This window comes from Paroedura picta, chromosome 11 (assembly GCF_049243985.1).
Source record: "Paroedura picta isolate Pp20150507F chromosome 11, Ppicta_v3.0, whole genome shotgun sequence".
Taxonomy (NCBI): Eukaryota; Metazoa; Chordata; class Lepidosauria; order Squamata; family Gekkonidae; genus Paroedura; species Paroedura picta.
In genome coordinates this window covers 65,811,084-65,827,632 of record NC_135379.1, presented here as the reverse complement: position 1 = coordinate 65,827,632, position 16,549 = coordinate 65,811,084, and the positions used below count along the sequence as shown (strand labels likewise).

General features: G+C 49.0%; 1 protein-coding gene across 4 annotated transcripts in view; it reads right to left on the bottom strand.

Annotated features, from left to right (window-relative positions):
- The window catches only part of AHRR (aryl hydrocarbon receptor repressor), a 78,786-nt gene that overhangs the window by 56,055 nt on the left and 6,182 nt on the right, over positions 1–16,549 (bottom strand). The window contains exons 1-3 of one of the 4 annotated variants that reach the window (XM_077304630.1): positions 16,312–16,510; positions 14,444–14,521; positions 8,879–9,060 (exon numbers count right to left, since the gene is read on the bottom strand). In XM_077304630.1, coding sequence (XP_077160745.1) covers positions 8,879–9,060; positions 14,444–14,505 — 244 coding nt within the window. In that variant the 5' untranslated portion in view covers positions 14,506–14,521; positions 16,312–16,510. Of the gene's footprint in view, positions 1–8,878; positions 9,061–14,443; positions 14,522–16,311; positions 16,511–16,549 lie in introns of those variants that run through there. The other 3 variants (XM_077304628.1, XM_077304631.1, XM_077304629.1) reach the window with 3 other exon arrangements.

Sequence of the window (16,549 nt, the reverse complement as noted above, 5' to 3'; positions counted from 1 at the left end):
CTCCGGGCAGTCAAACCATGGCCGCGGTGGCGGAGGCAGGGGCACTCACCCTCCCACGGGAGTATCGCGAGTTTGAGGATGTGTTTGCGGAGATTGAATGCAATCAGTTGCCTCCCCATCGCAAGACAGACTGTGTCATTGAGCTGAAGAAGGGAGAGCCGCTTCCCAAAGCCAAATTGTACTCTATGAGTCCTAGGGAAATGAAGGAGCTCAGGGAGTTCCTGGACAAGAATTTGGCCAGGGGTTTCATCAGACCGGCCACTTCCCCCCTGGCTGCCCCAGTCCTCTTCGTGAAAAAGAAGGATGGGTCCCTGCGCCTCTGCACGGATTATAGGGGGCTGAATGCTGTTTCCACCTGCAATGCCTACCCATTGCCATTGATTAAGGATTTGTTGGGTCATTTGGGGAGGGCCCGAATTTTTACAAAATTGGACTTGAGAGAAGCCTATTACAGGGTCCGAATAAAGAAGGGGCATGAGTACCTAACGACTTTCAACACCTCCTTGGGCCAATTTGAATACACTGTCATGCCGTTCGGCCTCGCCGGCGCTCCGGGCGTGTTCATGAACATGATAAATGAAATTATGCATGATTTATTGTATCAGGGAGTGCTGGTCTACATTGATGATATTTTGGTGTATTCAGACAACCTGGACCAACACACAAAATTAGTCCGGGAGGTGCTCAGCCGGCTGCGGAAGCACCATCTGTTTGCCAAATTTTCAAAATGTGAGTTCCACCGGGAGGCGGTAGAGTTTCTTGGATTCCGGGTGTCCAAAGCCGGAATCGAAATGGATCCGGGCAAAGTGCGGGACTTGTTGGCCTGGGAACCTCCCAAGACTCGGAGGCAACTTCAAAGTTTCTTGGGCTTCGCGAACTTTTATCGAACGTTCATTCCCAGTTTTGCCAAGGTGGCATTGCCTCTGACTGACTTGTTAAAAACGAAGGAGGGGGGGTAGGCGGCAAATCGACCGGGCGCTCCACTCCAGTGGACCCCCCTTTGCCAGGAGGCTTTTGAGAGTTTGAAACTCCTTTTTACGTCTGAACCGGTGTTGGCACATGCTGACCCATCTAAGCAATTCACGGTGCAAGTAGATTCATCGGATGTGGCAATGGGGGCCGTGATCTTGCAAGAGGGGGAGGATGGGAAGCTGCACCCCCTAGCCTATCTGTCGAAAAAATTCTCTGGGGCAGAACGCAACTGGGCGATTTGGGAAAAAGAGGCAGCTGCAGTAAAGTTAGCTCTTGCCACTTGGAGGCATTGGATGGAAGGGTCTGCCGTTCCGTTCGTAGTTTGGACGGACCATAAAAATCCCCAAGCGCTCAAGCAGCCTCGCTCCTTGTCAGCCAAGCAAATGCGGTGGGCGGAGTTTTTCTCTCGTTTCAACTTTTCTCTTAAGCATCTGCTAGGCAAAATGAATTTCTTGGCGGACGCCCTTTCTCGCTTGCCCCAGTACAACAGCAAGCGCGACCCATTAGTGGACACGATGTTCACGCCCGCCCAGTTGGGGATGGCCGCCGTGACGTGCAGTCAATCAAAAAAAGGAAACCCGATTCCCAGGTGGTGGGTTCAGAAGGAGGTGCCACAAGACTCTGAATTCTTTTCCCTCCACCCCGCCCTCGTTGACAAGGGGGGCCTGTTTTTCAAAGACAAGCGCCTCTACGTCCCAGCGGCGGCGCGCGGAGACGTTTTGAAATTGTGCCACGATGCAAAGACAGCAGGACATTTTGGCTTTGTGAAAACTCTGCACCTGGTCAGAAGGCATTATTGTTGGCCAACGTTGAGGGGGGATGTGGAGAAGTATGTGCAGGGCTGCCCTACATGCCTTGTATCAAAACCTCCAGGGGGAAAAAAGCGAGGGTTGCTGCAGCCCGTGCCCACCCCTTCTCGCCCCTGGTCCGATATTACCATGGATTTTATCACGGATTTGCCCCCTAGCCAGGGCAAGACTGTGGTTTGGGTGGTGGTGGATGCATTTTCAAAGCAAGCCCATTTCATCCCCTGTGTGGGGCTGCCCTCGGCGGCCAAACTGGCCTCGATGTTTGTGACTCACATAATCCGGCTACATGGAATTCCTAGGAGATTGCTCACGGATCGGGGCCCACAGTTCGTTGCCAAGTTCTGGCGGGAGCTTTTGAAGTTGCTGGGGGTGGAACAAGCCCTGACATCTGGCTACCACCCTGAATCCAATGGGCAAACGGAAAGGGTGAACCAAATTCTTGAGCAGTACCTACACTGTTTCACTAATCACCAACAGAATGATTGGGTCGCCCTCCTGCCACTTGCTGAGTTTGCCTACAACAACGGGGTGCATACATCCACTGGAGTATCTCCTTTTAAGGTGGTGTACGGGACTGACCTGATTGCTGCACCCACCTGGGAGTTGGTTTCTACTGAGGCTCCCGAGGTTACAAAATGGGCAAAAACTATTAGTGCAGGCTGGCCAGACATTGTCTCTAGCCTTGAAGAGGCTAAACAAGCGTATAAGTCCCAGGCAGACAAGAAACGTGCGCCTGCGCCCGCCTGGAAAGTAGGGGACCTCGCCTACCTGTCCACTAAAAACCTACGGTGTCAACAACAGTCTAAGAAGCTGGGTCCTAAATTTGTGGGACCCTTTCCCATTGTAAAGCTGATCAATGATGTGACTGTCGAATTGGGTTTGCCAAAGACTTACAGGAATGTGCATCCGTTTTTTCATTCCAGCCTGCTGCGGCGAGCCCCTTTGCCGGATGTGTGGCACACTCCGCTCTCAACGCCTGTGCCTGTCTTTATTGACAAGGACACCCACTACGAAGTCAACCAGATCTTGGACTCTCGTGTGCACAAGGGCCGTCTCCAGTATTTGGTGGATTGGAAAGATTTCCCTTCGGGGGAAAGGGAGTGGGTTGATGCGGGGAATGTGAAAGCCCCCCGCCTTCTCAGAGCGTTCCACCGTGCCTACCCAGAGTGTCCTCGACCGGTAGATGCGGGCTAGTAGGGGGAGTCTATTTTGGGGTGGAAGGATGTCAGGATTGTTAGAAAACCCTGCCATAAATTAGCCTGAGTTCTTCCATGTCAGTTTTATTGCTTGGTGCCTGGGAGCTCCAGGTCCTATATCATGCTAACTAGTAGAAAGTGAAATGTATGTTATTGTAACCATTATCTCCTTTGTGGGGCCTCTCGGCTGGGTCTGGTTCTACTGCAAATACCATCTTATCTGAGACAGCCAAGGCAGCCAAGGCCATGTGAAAGTAATACTGTTTTTAATTGCATGTGTATCCTCTCTCACTCTCCCCTCCCTTGGGAACTTTCAAGTTTTGGGCGGGAGAATAATGTTGATAAGAAGAAGCAAATCTGTCCTCAGGCCAGATTTGACTTCGCCAGTCTAGATGTATGAAGTACTTCTCAATTAAACTTTCTATTTCCAAGAAGTTGGTTGTGAGTTCTTGCAATGTCTGACACGGCCGATTCCCGCCCTTCCGACAAGGAAGCAACTGCGAGCTGCGCAGAGCGCGGCTCGCAGTTACTCCCTTGATGGTGGCCTGACGCGTCAGGAGGCACGAAGCGCCTCCCGACGCGTCAGGCTGCTGACCCAGGGAGCCCCCAGCAGCCGTGCTCCGCGCGACTGCCGGGGGCTCCCTAACCTAGCGCCCGCTGTATTAGTTACAGTGGGCTTGCTTACTAGTCTATCTATAACTCCCCCCTTCAAGGATCGCTGCTTGCGTAGTTCAGTGAAGCTATGAGCTATACCGTGCAGGGCCACCCAAGACGGACAGATCATAGCTGAGAGCTCAGAGAAAAGGTGATCCACTGAGAAGGAAATGGCAAACCACTCCAGTACCTTTGCCATGAAAACTCTAAGGACAGTTCCAAAAGGAAAATTATATGATGCCAGAAGATGAGCCTCTTAGGTCGGAAGGTGTCCAATATGCTACTGGGGATGAGCAGACGGCTAGTAAAAGTAGCGCCAGAATGAATGAAGCGGTTGGGCCAAAGCCGAAAGGACGCTCAGTTGTGGAGGGAACTGGCGGCGAAAAGACAGTCCGATGCTGTAAAAAAAATTGTATTCCATAGGAACCTGGAATGTCAGGCAAGCTGGACGTGGTTAAACAAGAGATGACAAGACTGAACATCGACATTTTAGGAATCAGTGAACTAAAATGGACAGGAATGGGTGAATTTAATTCAGATGACAATCAAGTATACTACTGTGGACAAGAATCTCGCAGAAGAAATGGAGTAGCCTTCATAATCAATAAGAGAGTAGGAAAAGCAGTCTTGGGATACAATCCCCAAATTGACAGAACGATCTCAGTTCGAATCCAAGGAAAACCATTCAACATCACAGTAATCCAGGTCTATGCCCCAACCACTACTGCTGAAGAGGATGAAGTTGACCAGTTCCATGAAGCCCTACAACACCTTCTAGAAGCAACGCCAAAAAAAGATATGCTTATCATCATGGGGAATGGAATGCTAAAGTAGGAAGCCAAAAGATAACCGGGATAAGAGGTAAGTTTGGCCTTGGAGTACAAAATGAAGCAGGGCACAGGCTGGTAGAATTTTGTCAAAAGAATACAATGGTCATAGCAAACACTCTTTTCCAACAACCCAAGAGACAAATCTACACATGGACATCACCAGACTGTCAACACAGAAATCAGATTGACTATGTGCTCTGCAGCCAAAGATGGAGAAGTTCTGTACAGGCAATAAAAACAAGACCAGGAGCTGATTGTGGTTCAGATCATGAGCTTCTTGTTGCAAAATTTAGGCTTAAATTGGAAAAAGTAGGGAAAAGCACTAGGCCACTCAGGTATGAACTAAATCATATCCGCGACGAATATACAGTAGAGTTGACAGATTTAAGGAATTAGATCTGATAGACAGAGTGCCTGAAGAACTATGGACGGAGGTTCGCGACATTGTACAAGAGGTAACAACTAAAACCATCCCAAAGAAAAAGAAATGCAAGAAATCAAAATGGCTGTCTGAGGAAGCTTTACAAATAGCTAAGGAGAGAAGGGAAGTGAAAGGCAAGGGAGAAAGAGAAAGATACACCCAATTGAATGCAGAACTCCAGAGAAAATCTAGAAGAGATAAGAATGCATTCTTAAATGAACAGTGCAAACAAATAGAAGAAAACAATAGAATGGGGAGGACCAGAGATCTTTTCAAGAAATTGGAGATATGCAATTTTCATGCAAAGATGGGTATGATAAGGGACCAAAATGGTAGGGACCTCACAGAAGCAGAAGAGATTAAACAAAGGTGGCAAAATTATACAGAAGAACTATACAACAGCGAGCTTAACATTCCTGATGACCACAATGGGGTAGTTACTGACCTGGAGCCAGACATCCTGGAATGTGAAGTCAAATGGGCCTTAGGAAGTCTGAGTAACAATAAAGCTAGTGGTGGTGACAGCATTCCAGTTGAACTATTCAAAATCTTAAAGGATGATGCAGTAAAAGTGCTACACTCAATATGCCAGGAAATTTGGAAAACTCAACAATGGCCACAGGATTGGAAAAGATCAGTTTACATTCCAATCCCAAAGAAGGGCAATGCCAAAGAATGTTCAAACTACCGCACCACTGCACTCATTTCTCATGCTAGCAAAGTTATGCTCAAAATCCTACAAGGAAGGCTCCAGCAATATGTGGACCGAGAACTTCCAGAAGTACAGGCAGGATTTCGAAGAGGCAGAGGAACTAGAGATCAAATCGCCAGCATACGCTGGATCATGGAGAAAGCTAGGGGGTTCCAGAAGAACATCTACTTCTGCTTCATTGACTATGCTAAAGCCTTTGATTGTGTGGAGCACCACAAATTGTGGCACGTTCTTAAAGAGATGGGAATACCAGAGCATCTTATTTGTCTCTTAAGAAACTTATATGCAGGTCAAGAAGCAACCATGAGAACTGAACATGGAATCACTGATTGGTTCAAAATTGAAAAAGGAGTACGGCAAGGCTGTATATTGTCGTCTTGCCTATTTAACTTGTATGCGGAGCACATCATGATAAAGGCGGGATTAGAGGAGTCAGAAATTGGGATCAAGATTGCAGGGAGAAATATCAGCAACCTCAGATATGCACATGATACCACTTTGATGGCAGAAAGTGAAGAGGAACTAAAGAGCCTGTTGATGCAGGTGAAGGAGAAGAGTGCAAAAGTTGGCTTGAAACTCCACATCACAAAAACGAAGATCATGGCATCCGGCCCTCTCAATTCCTGGCAAATAGATGGGGAAGAAATGGAGGTAGTGACAGATTTTATTTTCCTGGGCTCCAAGATCAGTGCAGATGGGGACTGCAGCAAAGAAATTAAAAGACGTTTGCTCTCGAGGAGGAAAGCTATGGCAAATCTAGACAGCATCCTAAAAAGCAGAGACATCACTCTGCCAACAAAAGTGCGTTTAGTAAAGGCTATGGTCTTCCCAGTTGCAATGTATGGCTGCGAAAGTTGGACCATAAGGAAGGCCGAGCATCAAAGAATTGAGGCTTTTGAACTCTGGTGCTGGATAAGACTCTTGCGAGTCCCTTGGACTGCAAGGCGAACAAACCGGTCCTAGATGAGATCAGCCCTGACTGCTCCTTAGAAGGCCAGATCCTGAAGATGAAACTCAAATACTTTGGCCACCTCATGAGAAGGAAGGGCTCCCTGGAGAAGAGACTAATGCGATCGAGGGCAAAAGAAAAAGTGAGCAAGGAGAGCTGCCCCCAGGGCTCCCTGTAAGCCATGTGCACGAATGGCTCTGCTCACTGACACCGGAAGCCCCACTCAGCAGCTATCTGGTGCTGCACAAGGCCTCGGGCTGCCCAAGGCCCATTAGAAGATTCCAGCACTGCTCAGGATGCGAACTGTTCCACTCAATAGGGGCGAACTTCGAGGGAACATTGTCCGTGCCTATCTGAAACCCTCACGCATAGGAATACTACTGAAACTGTTATGCTGAAACTGTTGCGTGTTGTTGGGGAAACAGCTGTTTATTTAAAGGACCCCCTTTATACCTCAGGGCCATGCCTATGCGCTGACTGTTCTGTCATTCCAGAAAATATAACTAAACCATTCAGCTCTTGGGGTTCGGCTATGAAGAACATTTATCAGGCATTTATTATAGACACTAAGAAACCAGTTAGCACAAATATACACATCAGAAAGAACACTGATAATTGATCAGAAATTTAACTAGAACAGAGCTAAAATTATTCATGATTCACAGCCAGCTCACGGATCCTCATAGTGGTGAGGAAATACCTAGCCACTTCATTGGTAAAGTAAGGAGTCTGGTCAGAGTAAACACATGAAACCAGTCACTTACCAGGGTAACCCTGAAATCTGTGTAAGAGCGAGTTAATTATGGAATTCCTCAACTCAGTATAAAAGTTACAACATAACAAGACAGGAGGTAAAAATTCAGGAACCCCATCCCAGGACGGACAGTGGACTTGTGGAGATTCAAGATGGGATAAATGTGGTTCAGTTAAGAAGGCAAGAACCTTTGGGGACAACGAAAATCAGTCGGAAACACTAAGGAGACATAATGCACAGTCTCAGAACACTACAGAGAGGTGCCAATACAGGCGTTCCATATCTCAGAAAGAAGCGAGATGTTACAGTGGCTGATCTTATTTCTCCTGCTGTTTGACATTAGTTGTGATGTAATTAGTGCAGGTATATCTCAGCACCCAAACTAAACTTTACAGGGAGAAACAGAGGGCACTGTCTGTGGCAAAGGGTAACCTTCGATTCAGTTTAGGGTGATCAAATTGAGCATTCTGGAAGGGTTCACTCCTGCAGGCATTAACACCTGGTAGGCAGGCAGCCAGAAAGAGTCCAGAGTCTGGCGACAGGGTGTGCATTGTTTTCATTACTTGAGCCACTTCTGCCCACATCAACCCCTCTGTAGGACATATTTTCAGATGGCAAAAGATTGAAGCTCTTTGCTAACGGAATAAGCTAATTGGTCGTCTCTAATCTGCAGGATGCCTTATCGTGTGCATCTCTGGACACCAAACACATTTGCTTTAGATTAGGCAGCATGCCAAAATGACTAAAAATCAAATGCTGTGCACGCTACTGAAGATAGGAGAATTTTGTTTGTTTCCTAAACAAAACCATCCATTTGGATTTGTGGCACAAAATCACTTCCTAGGAATTAGGGCTCAGAACAAAGGCATTGTGTTTAAGTCATTTATTTAATTAATTTATTAATGGCCCAATTTTCCCCCAATGAGGACCCAGGGCGTTCCCCCCTCCTCCATTTTACTTTGATAACAAGTACCCTCTGAGGTCACTTAGCCCAAAAAGTGTGATTGGCCCAAGGTCAATTTAGAGGGAGGATTCCAACCCTAGTATGACAGACCAAACACCCAAACACTTTCCTCCTCAGTTCACGTATCAAAAGCCAATACTTAGAGCAGGAATCCAATTATAGAGATGCACAATGGGCTAAATCCACCCATCCATTCTGCTAACTGAGACACTTTTTTCTGCCCATGATTCCCAAGGAAGAGAAAAGCTTTTTTTTTAATACCTTGTTTTTTATTACCCAAAGGAGCCTCAAAGTGACTTATAGTTGAATGCCCTTCCTCTCCCCACAACAGATACCCTGTGAGGTAGGCGAGGCGGCAAGAGCTCTGAGAGAACTGTGACTGACCCAAGGTCACCCAGCTGGCTGCATGAGGAGGAGGAGTGGGGAACCAAATCTGGTCCTCCAGATTAGAAGCTGCTGCTCTTTAACCACAGCACCAAGCCTAAATTTTTCAGGGAAGTGCAAAACAATGAGCCTTGACAAGCATTGCTGCAAATACAGAATAGCACAGTTATGACTATCTAAAAGCTGCTGAAATAATAACTCAGCCAAACACTTTGTACAGCTTGAAATCTCACCTTGGAAGAAACTTTTGACTCTCAGGTAGCTGACGCTGAGACGCAAGACTGATAGCTTGTCCAGCTTGGAGATGATGTCAGGTGGGAATGGCAGGAGGCTGGCCAGGTGGTCTAGCTCAGCATTCAGGCGGTCTCGGTGTCTCTTGGAAGGATTGGACTTCCCATTTCCAAGTGAAGGCCTCCTGTGTGGAGGGGAAAATGTGTTACAGAGCCCCAGTTCTTACACCTGCGCAGGCAAACACACTCCCTTAGGCATTGCATCCTTCATTCATAAGACTTCAGTACTGGCCAACGCAATAGACTAGCGGTACCCAACCTTTCTCAGGTCAGGGACCGCCTCCGGAGTGAGGGAAGAGCCGATGGCCCGGGTGCTGCGAAAACGCGCACGTGCAATTGCCGCGCATGTGTGTTTTCGCCACCAGGTGGCGCTAACGCGCATGTGCGGCAACTGCGTGTGCGCGTTTTCACCATTAGGGGGCGCTAACGTGCATGCGCAGCAACAGCGCGCATGTGCGTTTGCGTCACTGCCATGCCGGCGGCTGTGCCTGCCTCTTCCCTTCCTTCTTGCTGCCGGGGGGGAAGGCAGGTGTGGCTGGCGGCGGCCCGATGCCGTGGCCTTTGCGGCCCGCCACTGGGCCGCAGACCGGGGGTTGATGACCCCTGCAATAGACAATGCAGCGATTTGCACAAAGACAGATTCTGTGGTTTCCCTAGTGCTGCTACCTCAGCAGCGTCCATGAGGCCTCCACGCGGCAGGTTTCCCCATATATTCCCTGCACCAGGCCACCAGTGGCAACCACCTCCTGCCTGCAGGGTCTGTTGTGGTTGTTTTTTAAAATTGTCAATCTAATAGTGCTGTGACAATCTATGTATCTGGTTCTCTGAATTCCCAGCTTTCTTTTTCTTTTTGAAGTATATTATTATTATTGTTGTTGTTGTTGTTGTTGTTGTTGTTTCCTGCCACTCCCTTACGGCTCATGGCGGGTTACAGCATCCTAAAACCCCATTAAAACACAACAATAACATTACCAACATTACCAGCATGGCAGAGATCGGCATCTCAACTTCCCCCCCTCCCACTACTGGCGGGTGGAGAGGAGGTCCTGATGATGTTCACTTCAGCTCCTAAATCCCGGGGGGGGGCGTAGATCTATATTATCAGCCCCGGCCTCAACCATAAACCTGGCGGAAGAGCTCCGTTTTGCAGGCCCTGCAGAACGTTGAAAGATCCCACAGGGCCCGCAACTCTCCCGGGAGCTCATTCCACCAGGCGAGGGCCAGGACTGAAAAGGCCCTGGCCCTGGTCGAGGCCAGGCGTGCTTCCCTAGGGCCGGGAACGACCAACAGATTTTCACCCGCAGAGCGCAAGGCCCTGTGAGGGGCATAGGGCGATAGGCGGTCCCTCAGGTATGTGGGTCCCAACTCGCGTAAAGCCTTGAAGGTTAAAACCAAAACCTTGAACCAGATCCAGGCAGCAATTGGCAACCAATGCAGCTGCCTCAGCACTGGCTGGATGTGGGCCCTCCAAGGTGTGCCGGTGAGGACCCTAGCAGCTGCGTTTTGCACTAGCTGAAGTTTCCGGATCAAGGACAAGGGAAGGCCCGCGTAGAGTGAGTTACAGAAATCTATTCTGGAGGTGACCGTTGCATGGATCACTGTAGCTAAGTGTTCAAGGGACAGGTTGGGCGCTAGTAGTTGGACCTGGCAAAGGTGGAAAAATGCCTGGCCCGCTACTTTTTTGACCTGCGCCTCCAAAGTCAGGGAGGGGTCAATGGTCACACCCAAATTCCTGGCCTGGGACGTGATGGTGAGTTTCGTCCCTGCCAGGCTGGGTAAGCGCGCTTCCTGGTCCCGCCTCCTACATCCCAGCCACAGGACCTCCGTCTTGGAGGGGTTGAGTTTCAGGCGACTCTGCTCGAACCATTCTGTCACCGCTTCCAAACATCTGGCAAATGGTTCTGGGGGGAGTCCGGGTGGCCGTCCATGAGGAGATAGAGCTGGGTGTCATCAGCGTACTGGTGGCAACCCAGTCCAAAGCTCCGTACCAGCTGGCCCAGGGGGAGCATATAGATGTTAAACAATGTGGGGGAGAGGACCGCGCCCTGGGGGACCCCGCAAGGGAGTCTGTAGGAGTGCGAGAACTCATCCCCCACTGCAACCCTCTGGGTCTGGTCTGGAGAAAAGAGCGTATCCAGCATAGAGCTGTGCCCTGTATCCCCGTGCCGGCGAGGCGGTGGACCAACAGTTCATGATCCACAATGTCAAAAGCAGCCGACAGGTCCAGAAGAACCAGCACTGCTGACCCGCCTCTATCCAGCTGGTGGCGGAGATCATCCAACAGGGCAACCAGCACCATCTCCACCCCGTGGCCAGGTCGAAAGCCAGACTGATATGGATCAAGTGCCGAAGTTTCCTCCAAGAATGCCAGGAGCTGGTCTGCCACGGCCCTTTTAACCACCTTGCTCAGGAACGCCAAGTGCGACACTGGGCGATAGCTGGCGGGGTCCCGCGGGTCCAGAGTGGATCTTTTCAGGAGAGGGTGAACTACTGCCCCCTTCAGCTGCTCAGGGAACTTCCCGGACTCCAGGGAGAGGTTGATAATGTCCCTGAGCTGACCTCCTATCCTCTGGCCACCTCCATTGAGGAGCCATGACGGACAGGGGTCAAGGGGGCAAGTGGTCGCCCTAACTGAACCTAGCAACTTGTCCACTTTGGGGTAAGGAGAGCAGTCCGAAGCCATCAAACGTCACCCCCGGAGGTGGCCACCAGGCCTCCAGTTCGTTTACTGTATTAACTGTGGCAGGAAGATTGCGGCGGAGTGACAAGATTTTGTCCGCAAAATAGCTCACTAATGCCTCACAGCCAAGTTCCAATTTGCTACTATTTTGGCACCCCTCAAGGGCGGTAAGGGATCTAACTACCCTAAATAATTGGGCCAGTGAGAGCTTGCGGACGCGATTTCTGCGGCAAAAAATTCATGTTTTGCCACTTTCACCACCATCTCATACGCCCTCATAAGCGTGCGATGTTCTCGTAGCTTCGTCACGAGTCTTCCGCCACACTCGCTCCAGTCGTCTCACTTCCCTTTTCTTCTTCCGGAGCGCCCCGGTATACCAGGAAGCCCGTTTGAGTCGAGGGCAGAGAGGACGTTTAGGGGCGATCTCATCTATAGCAGCCGTTAGGCGGGACTGCCAGTCCGCCACCAAGGCCGCTAGTGAGTCGCCAGGAGGCATCGGGTCCCGCAGAGCATTCCGGAATCCAGTTGGATCCATGAGTCTCCACGGGCAGGCTAGAAGGCGCCCGCCGCCCAACTGGGGTGGTGGTATCCTGACCCGGGCCTGCAGGGCATAGTGGTCTGACCACGGCACAGCTAGAGCTGTATCCAGATCCACCTCCATCCCAGCGCCGAAAATCAAGTCGAGTGTGTGTCCGGCGTGATGAGTGGACCCAGCAACAAATTGCAAAAGTTCCAGTGTCGCCATGGATGACACCAGGTCTCCACCATGGATTGAAGGGGGCGCGTCCGCATGGACATTGAAGTCGCCCAGGATCAAGAGCCTGGAGTACTGCAACGCCCAGGCAGCCGCCGCCTCCAGCAGGCAGGGCATGACATCCGGCGGCGTGTTGGGCGGACGGTATACCAACCAGATAGACACACTCTCGACCGAGTCCCATCCAATACCGACACACTCCACCCCACCGATTTCCGGTGCCGGGAGAGCCCTGTAGGTGAGGACCTCCCGGACCACAATAGCCACCCCCCCTCCCCTTTTGTGGGTCCGAGATTGGTGAGGGACCGAGTAGGCTGGTGGGGCTAGTTCTTTCTGAGCCGCTGACTCGCCTTCCCTCACCCAGGTCCCGGTCACACATGCAAGGTCTGCCTTTGACTCCGCGAGGAAATGCTGCAGGGTTGAGGCCTTGTTCTTAATCGACCTTGCATTGTACAAGACCAATGTTGGACCCTTTACCCTAGCCTCCAGCCTCACATTCCTGCAGATGGGACAGAGGTTAGAAGGGGATCGAACACACCCAGGGCGCCGGCCGTGTCTCCACGGTCAGGTCCTATACGGCAGTGGTCCCCAACCTTTTTATCACCGTGGACCACTCAACGCCAGGCACCACTCACCGGGGACCACTCAACGCCTTTTACTGAGGCCCAGTGGGGGGCGTAGTTTACTCCTCTACTCTCAACCGCTGCCCTAACGCTCTCTGATCGCTATGGTAATGTTTAAACATCCCTTCAAAATAAGATACAGACACGCCACAACAATGAACATAAGGAACATTTTATTTTCATGGAAATTTTAACTCATGACAATGACAAATCAATGGGAACCCTGAGCTTGTTTCTCTGCAACGAGATAGTCCCATCTGGGAGTGATGGGAGACAATGACACCCAAAGTGTGTTGTAAAGGGGGGGGTGAAGTAAAGGGCCGGGGGGGAAGGCGTCCTTCGCGGCCCACCTCCAGTTAGTCGAAGGACCACATGTGGTCAGCGGCCCACAGGTTGGGGATTGCTACTATACAGGACACCAGTGCTCCCACCCCTTCTCTTGTCCAACCTCCTCCCCCAGCCATAGCGCCCCTGGCCCTTTTCATAGTGCAGACATAAGGGAAAGGCATTCCTGCAAAAAAGGGACTTACTTTTTTCTGTGAATGCTGGAGATTCAGAGAACCTGATACACAGATTTTTGTAATGAACAACGTTCATTCATTGGAATAAAATTAAAAATCTCCCTTGGCAACCAAGGGCAGGGAAAATGGCTGCTGTGTGGGTGGGACTGGGAACTTCTGAATGTTCCTGCCTACGTGGCAACTACCCCAGTTTGGGTGTAATTTTTTCTAAAACTTCCCAGTGAAGCAGGTTTGGAAAACATCAAAGAGGGAAAGCCAGAGGGAAATCCAGGAGATGCATGAATAAACCACGATGCTTTGGGGAAAATGGAACCCACCCAAATTTCTCAATAACACTGAACCCAGAATAAATAACCCATGTGGAAAAGGTCACACTCTCAGTCAGAAAAAGAATGAGCTAGTTGCAGAAACAATCACTGCTTTTGGCAAAGTTGCACTTAACTCACCGAAGGAATGCCTTTATGAAAATGTGGCACAATATGCTACGTCTAGGAACAAAATATATTTTATTTTAGATTGTTAGCCAATTGTTAGATTGTTGTTTTGTCAAAGGGTATCAAATTCAAACAGGATGGAGGACCCTGATAGGGAAAAAAAGACAAATTATTTCTCCGCCTGACTTTGCTCCCTTCCAGGGCAAATAGTACAAAGGTGGAGAGGAGCTACAAGTTGGAAAATATCAGAAGATTTGGGGGGTTAAGCCTGAGGAGGGTGGTGTCTGGGGAGGGTAGGAACTTCAGTGTGGTATAATGCTACAAAAGAAATATCAGGAGGAGCAGATAGAACTTTAGACTAAGATCAGGAATCCAAATCAATAATAAAGCTCACTCGTTGAGTCTTATTTCTTAACCTAACCCACCTCACAAGGTTATTGTGATGATAAGGTCAGATAAATAAATTGGCAGGAAAAGGAACTGATAAATACTTAACTGTTTTTGAATGGGTTTTCGTCTTTTCCTTCCAGCATATAGGCAATCTCCTGGTGGAATCATCGTCTAGACATGGAAACTGAAAATCATAAACCATGAAATACAATTAATGGCAGGACTCTTCCTGAGCTCTAGCGTTGAAAGAGCTATGCCTCGCGGAGTCTCTTGGTTACTGAGACAAGAGCTGTGATCCACGTTCCTAGCTTAATATTGTACAGATCTCCTACATGTCAGTGTAATACGCTAAAAGGGCAAAAATGCACAATTTGTATTTCCTTCAGGGATGCCTAAATGCTGAACCAAAATGGGGGACTTGACCCTCCAAACCAGCATATCCCTGTCCTTTGGTGATTTCAGGAAATTTCAGACAAAATAGGATAAAATTCTCCCTCACAAAGTTTAAACCATCAAGAAAACTAAAAAAAAAAATGTTTTCAAGCTGTGGAAATAAAAATACGCTTGCACACAAAAACTTATATCTTGAATAAAACTTTGATGGTCTTAAGGGCGCGACTAGACTCAAACTCTGTTCTGCAACTTCAGACCCACACAGAGACCCAAATGAATCTATAACATTTTAAAAATACATTTCTCTTTTGGGTTGTTTATATAACATGTACAGGATATAAGAATGGCCATGTTCACATGCCTTGTTGTGCTGTATCCGGGCAACCTCGATCACAATATGGCAACAACGTCGTCAGAGAGCCCCACCACTCAAAATAGACCAGTTGGTTCGGCAAAAGCCTGTTGGAACAATACCACCACCCCACCCGCAAGCAGGCTGTGATTGATCCCTTGGAATCTGGACTCTATAGCATTGTACCCCACGGAAGTCCCTCCCCGAACCTTGCCCTCAAACTCCACCCTCAAAATCTCCAGATGTTTGCCAACCCACATCTGACCACCTTTTATTTTTTTACCTCTGTCTCCCCCTCCATGACAGTATCTCAAGGTAGCATACATGAGATTGCAACATTTCACCCTCAGGAGGCAAGTGAAACTTAGAGGTAATTATTCACATCATAAACATTTCATGGCTGAGCAAGAATTTCAACCCAAGTCTCCCAACTGAGATACACAGAAGATTGAGGTGGTTGCCAGCTCTCAGCTGGAGAATATCTGGAGATCTCTGTAGTCTGGTGATCAGGGGTAATTCTGTGAGAAGCCCAGGAGACACCTGGAGGATGGCAACCCTAGGTGGAAGAACACACTACTCTGTAGCAGACAGGGCCTAAGGGTTAAGCCATGGATAAAAGTCCATTCTCGTGATACACCCCATCTGTACCATTTCAGAAAGGAATCCATGCATTTTTCTTTAATGAATCCTCATCAGAGTCAAGAGATGTTCAGAAGTGGTTTGCCTGCCTCTGCACAGTGGTATTCCTCAGTACTCACCGACATAAATATGGAGCAGGACCAACACTGCTTAGCTTCTGAGACCCAACAAGATAGAAGGATTCTATTTGGGAGTGGAGTATATAGGTGTGGGGAAGAGGGTAATTTAAAATATACACTGTAATAGAGTTCACACATATGGCAGTTTTCTTGGAGCCAAAGCACCAAGATCATTGCTGTCTACTCAGGCTGCCAGCAGCTGTTCAGGTGTCAGGCAGGGCTTCCACATCACCTGCTAGCTCAGATGCTGGGAATATTCTACCGCTGAGCCAAGGCACCTCCCCTAACAATGAAGGCAAGAGGTGTGAAGTGGATAGCTCCCTTCCTCCTCCCTATTAAAGTCAAACCAAGCCGCTCCAGTTCATTTTTTATCTGAATCATGCCATGATTGGAGGTTAATCTTGGGGCATTATCTACACGCGCACTGATAATCTATAATGGATCAGCTCATTGCCTCTGAAGAGCACTCACCAGAGTAAGAGGCTTTAGGTTCCTTTGAGGGCATCATGATTATAAAACTTCAAGCAGTTGTAGAAGGCACCCAGGACATCTGAGGTAGAAGAACATCACCCCACTTTGGTCAACAAGAAGTGCTGAGGTCTAGATCTCACCCCATCAGCTGCAATCAGCAATGCCTGAACCTGCCACATCTTCCGAGTCGCTGGTTGCTATGCGATACATAATGATGTCATGCTCTTTTATGATGCAC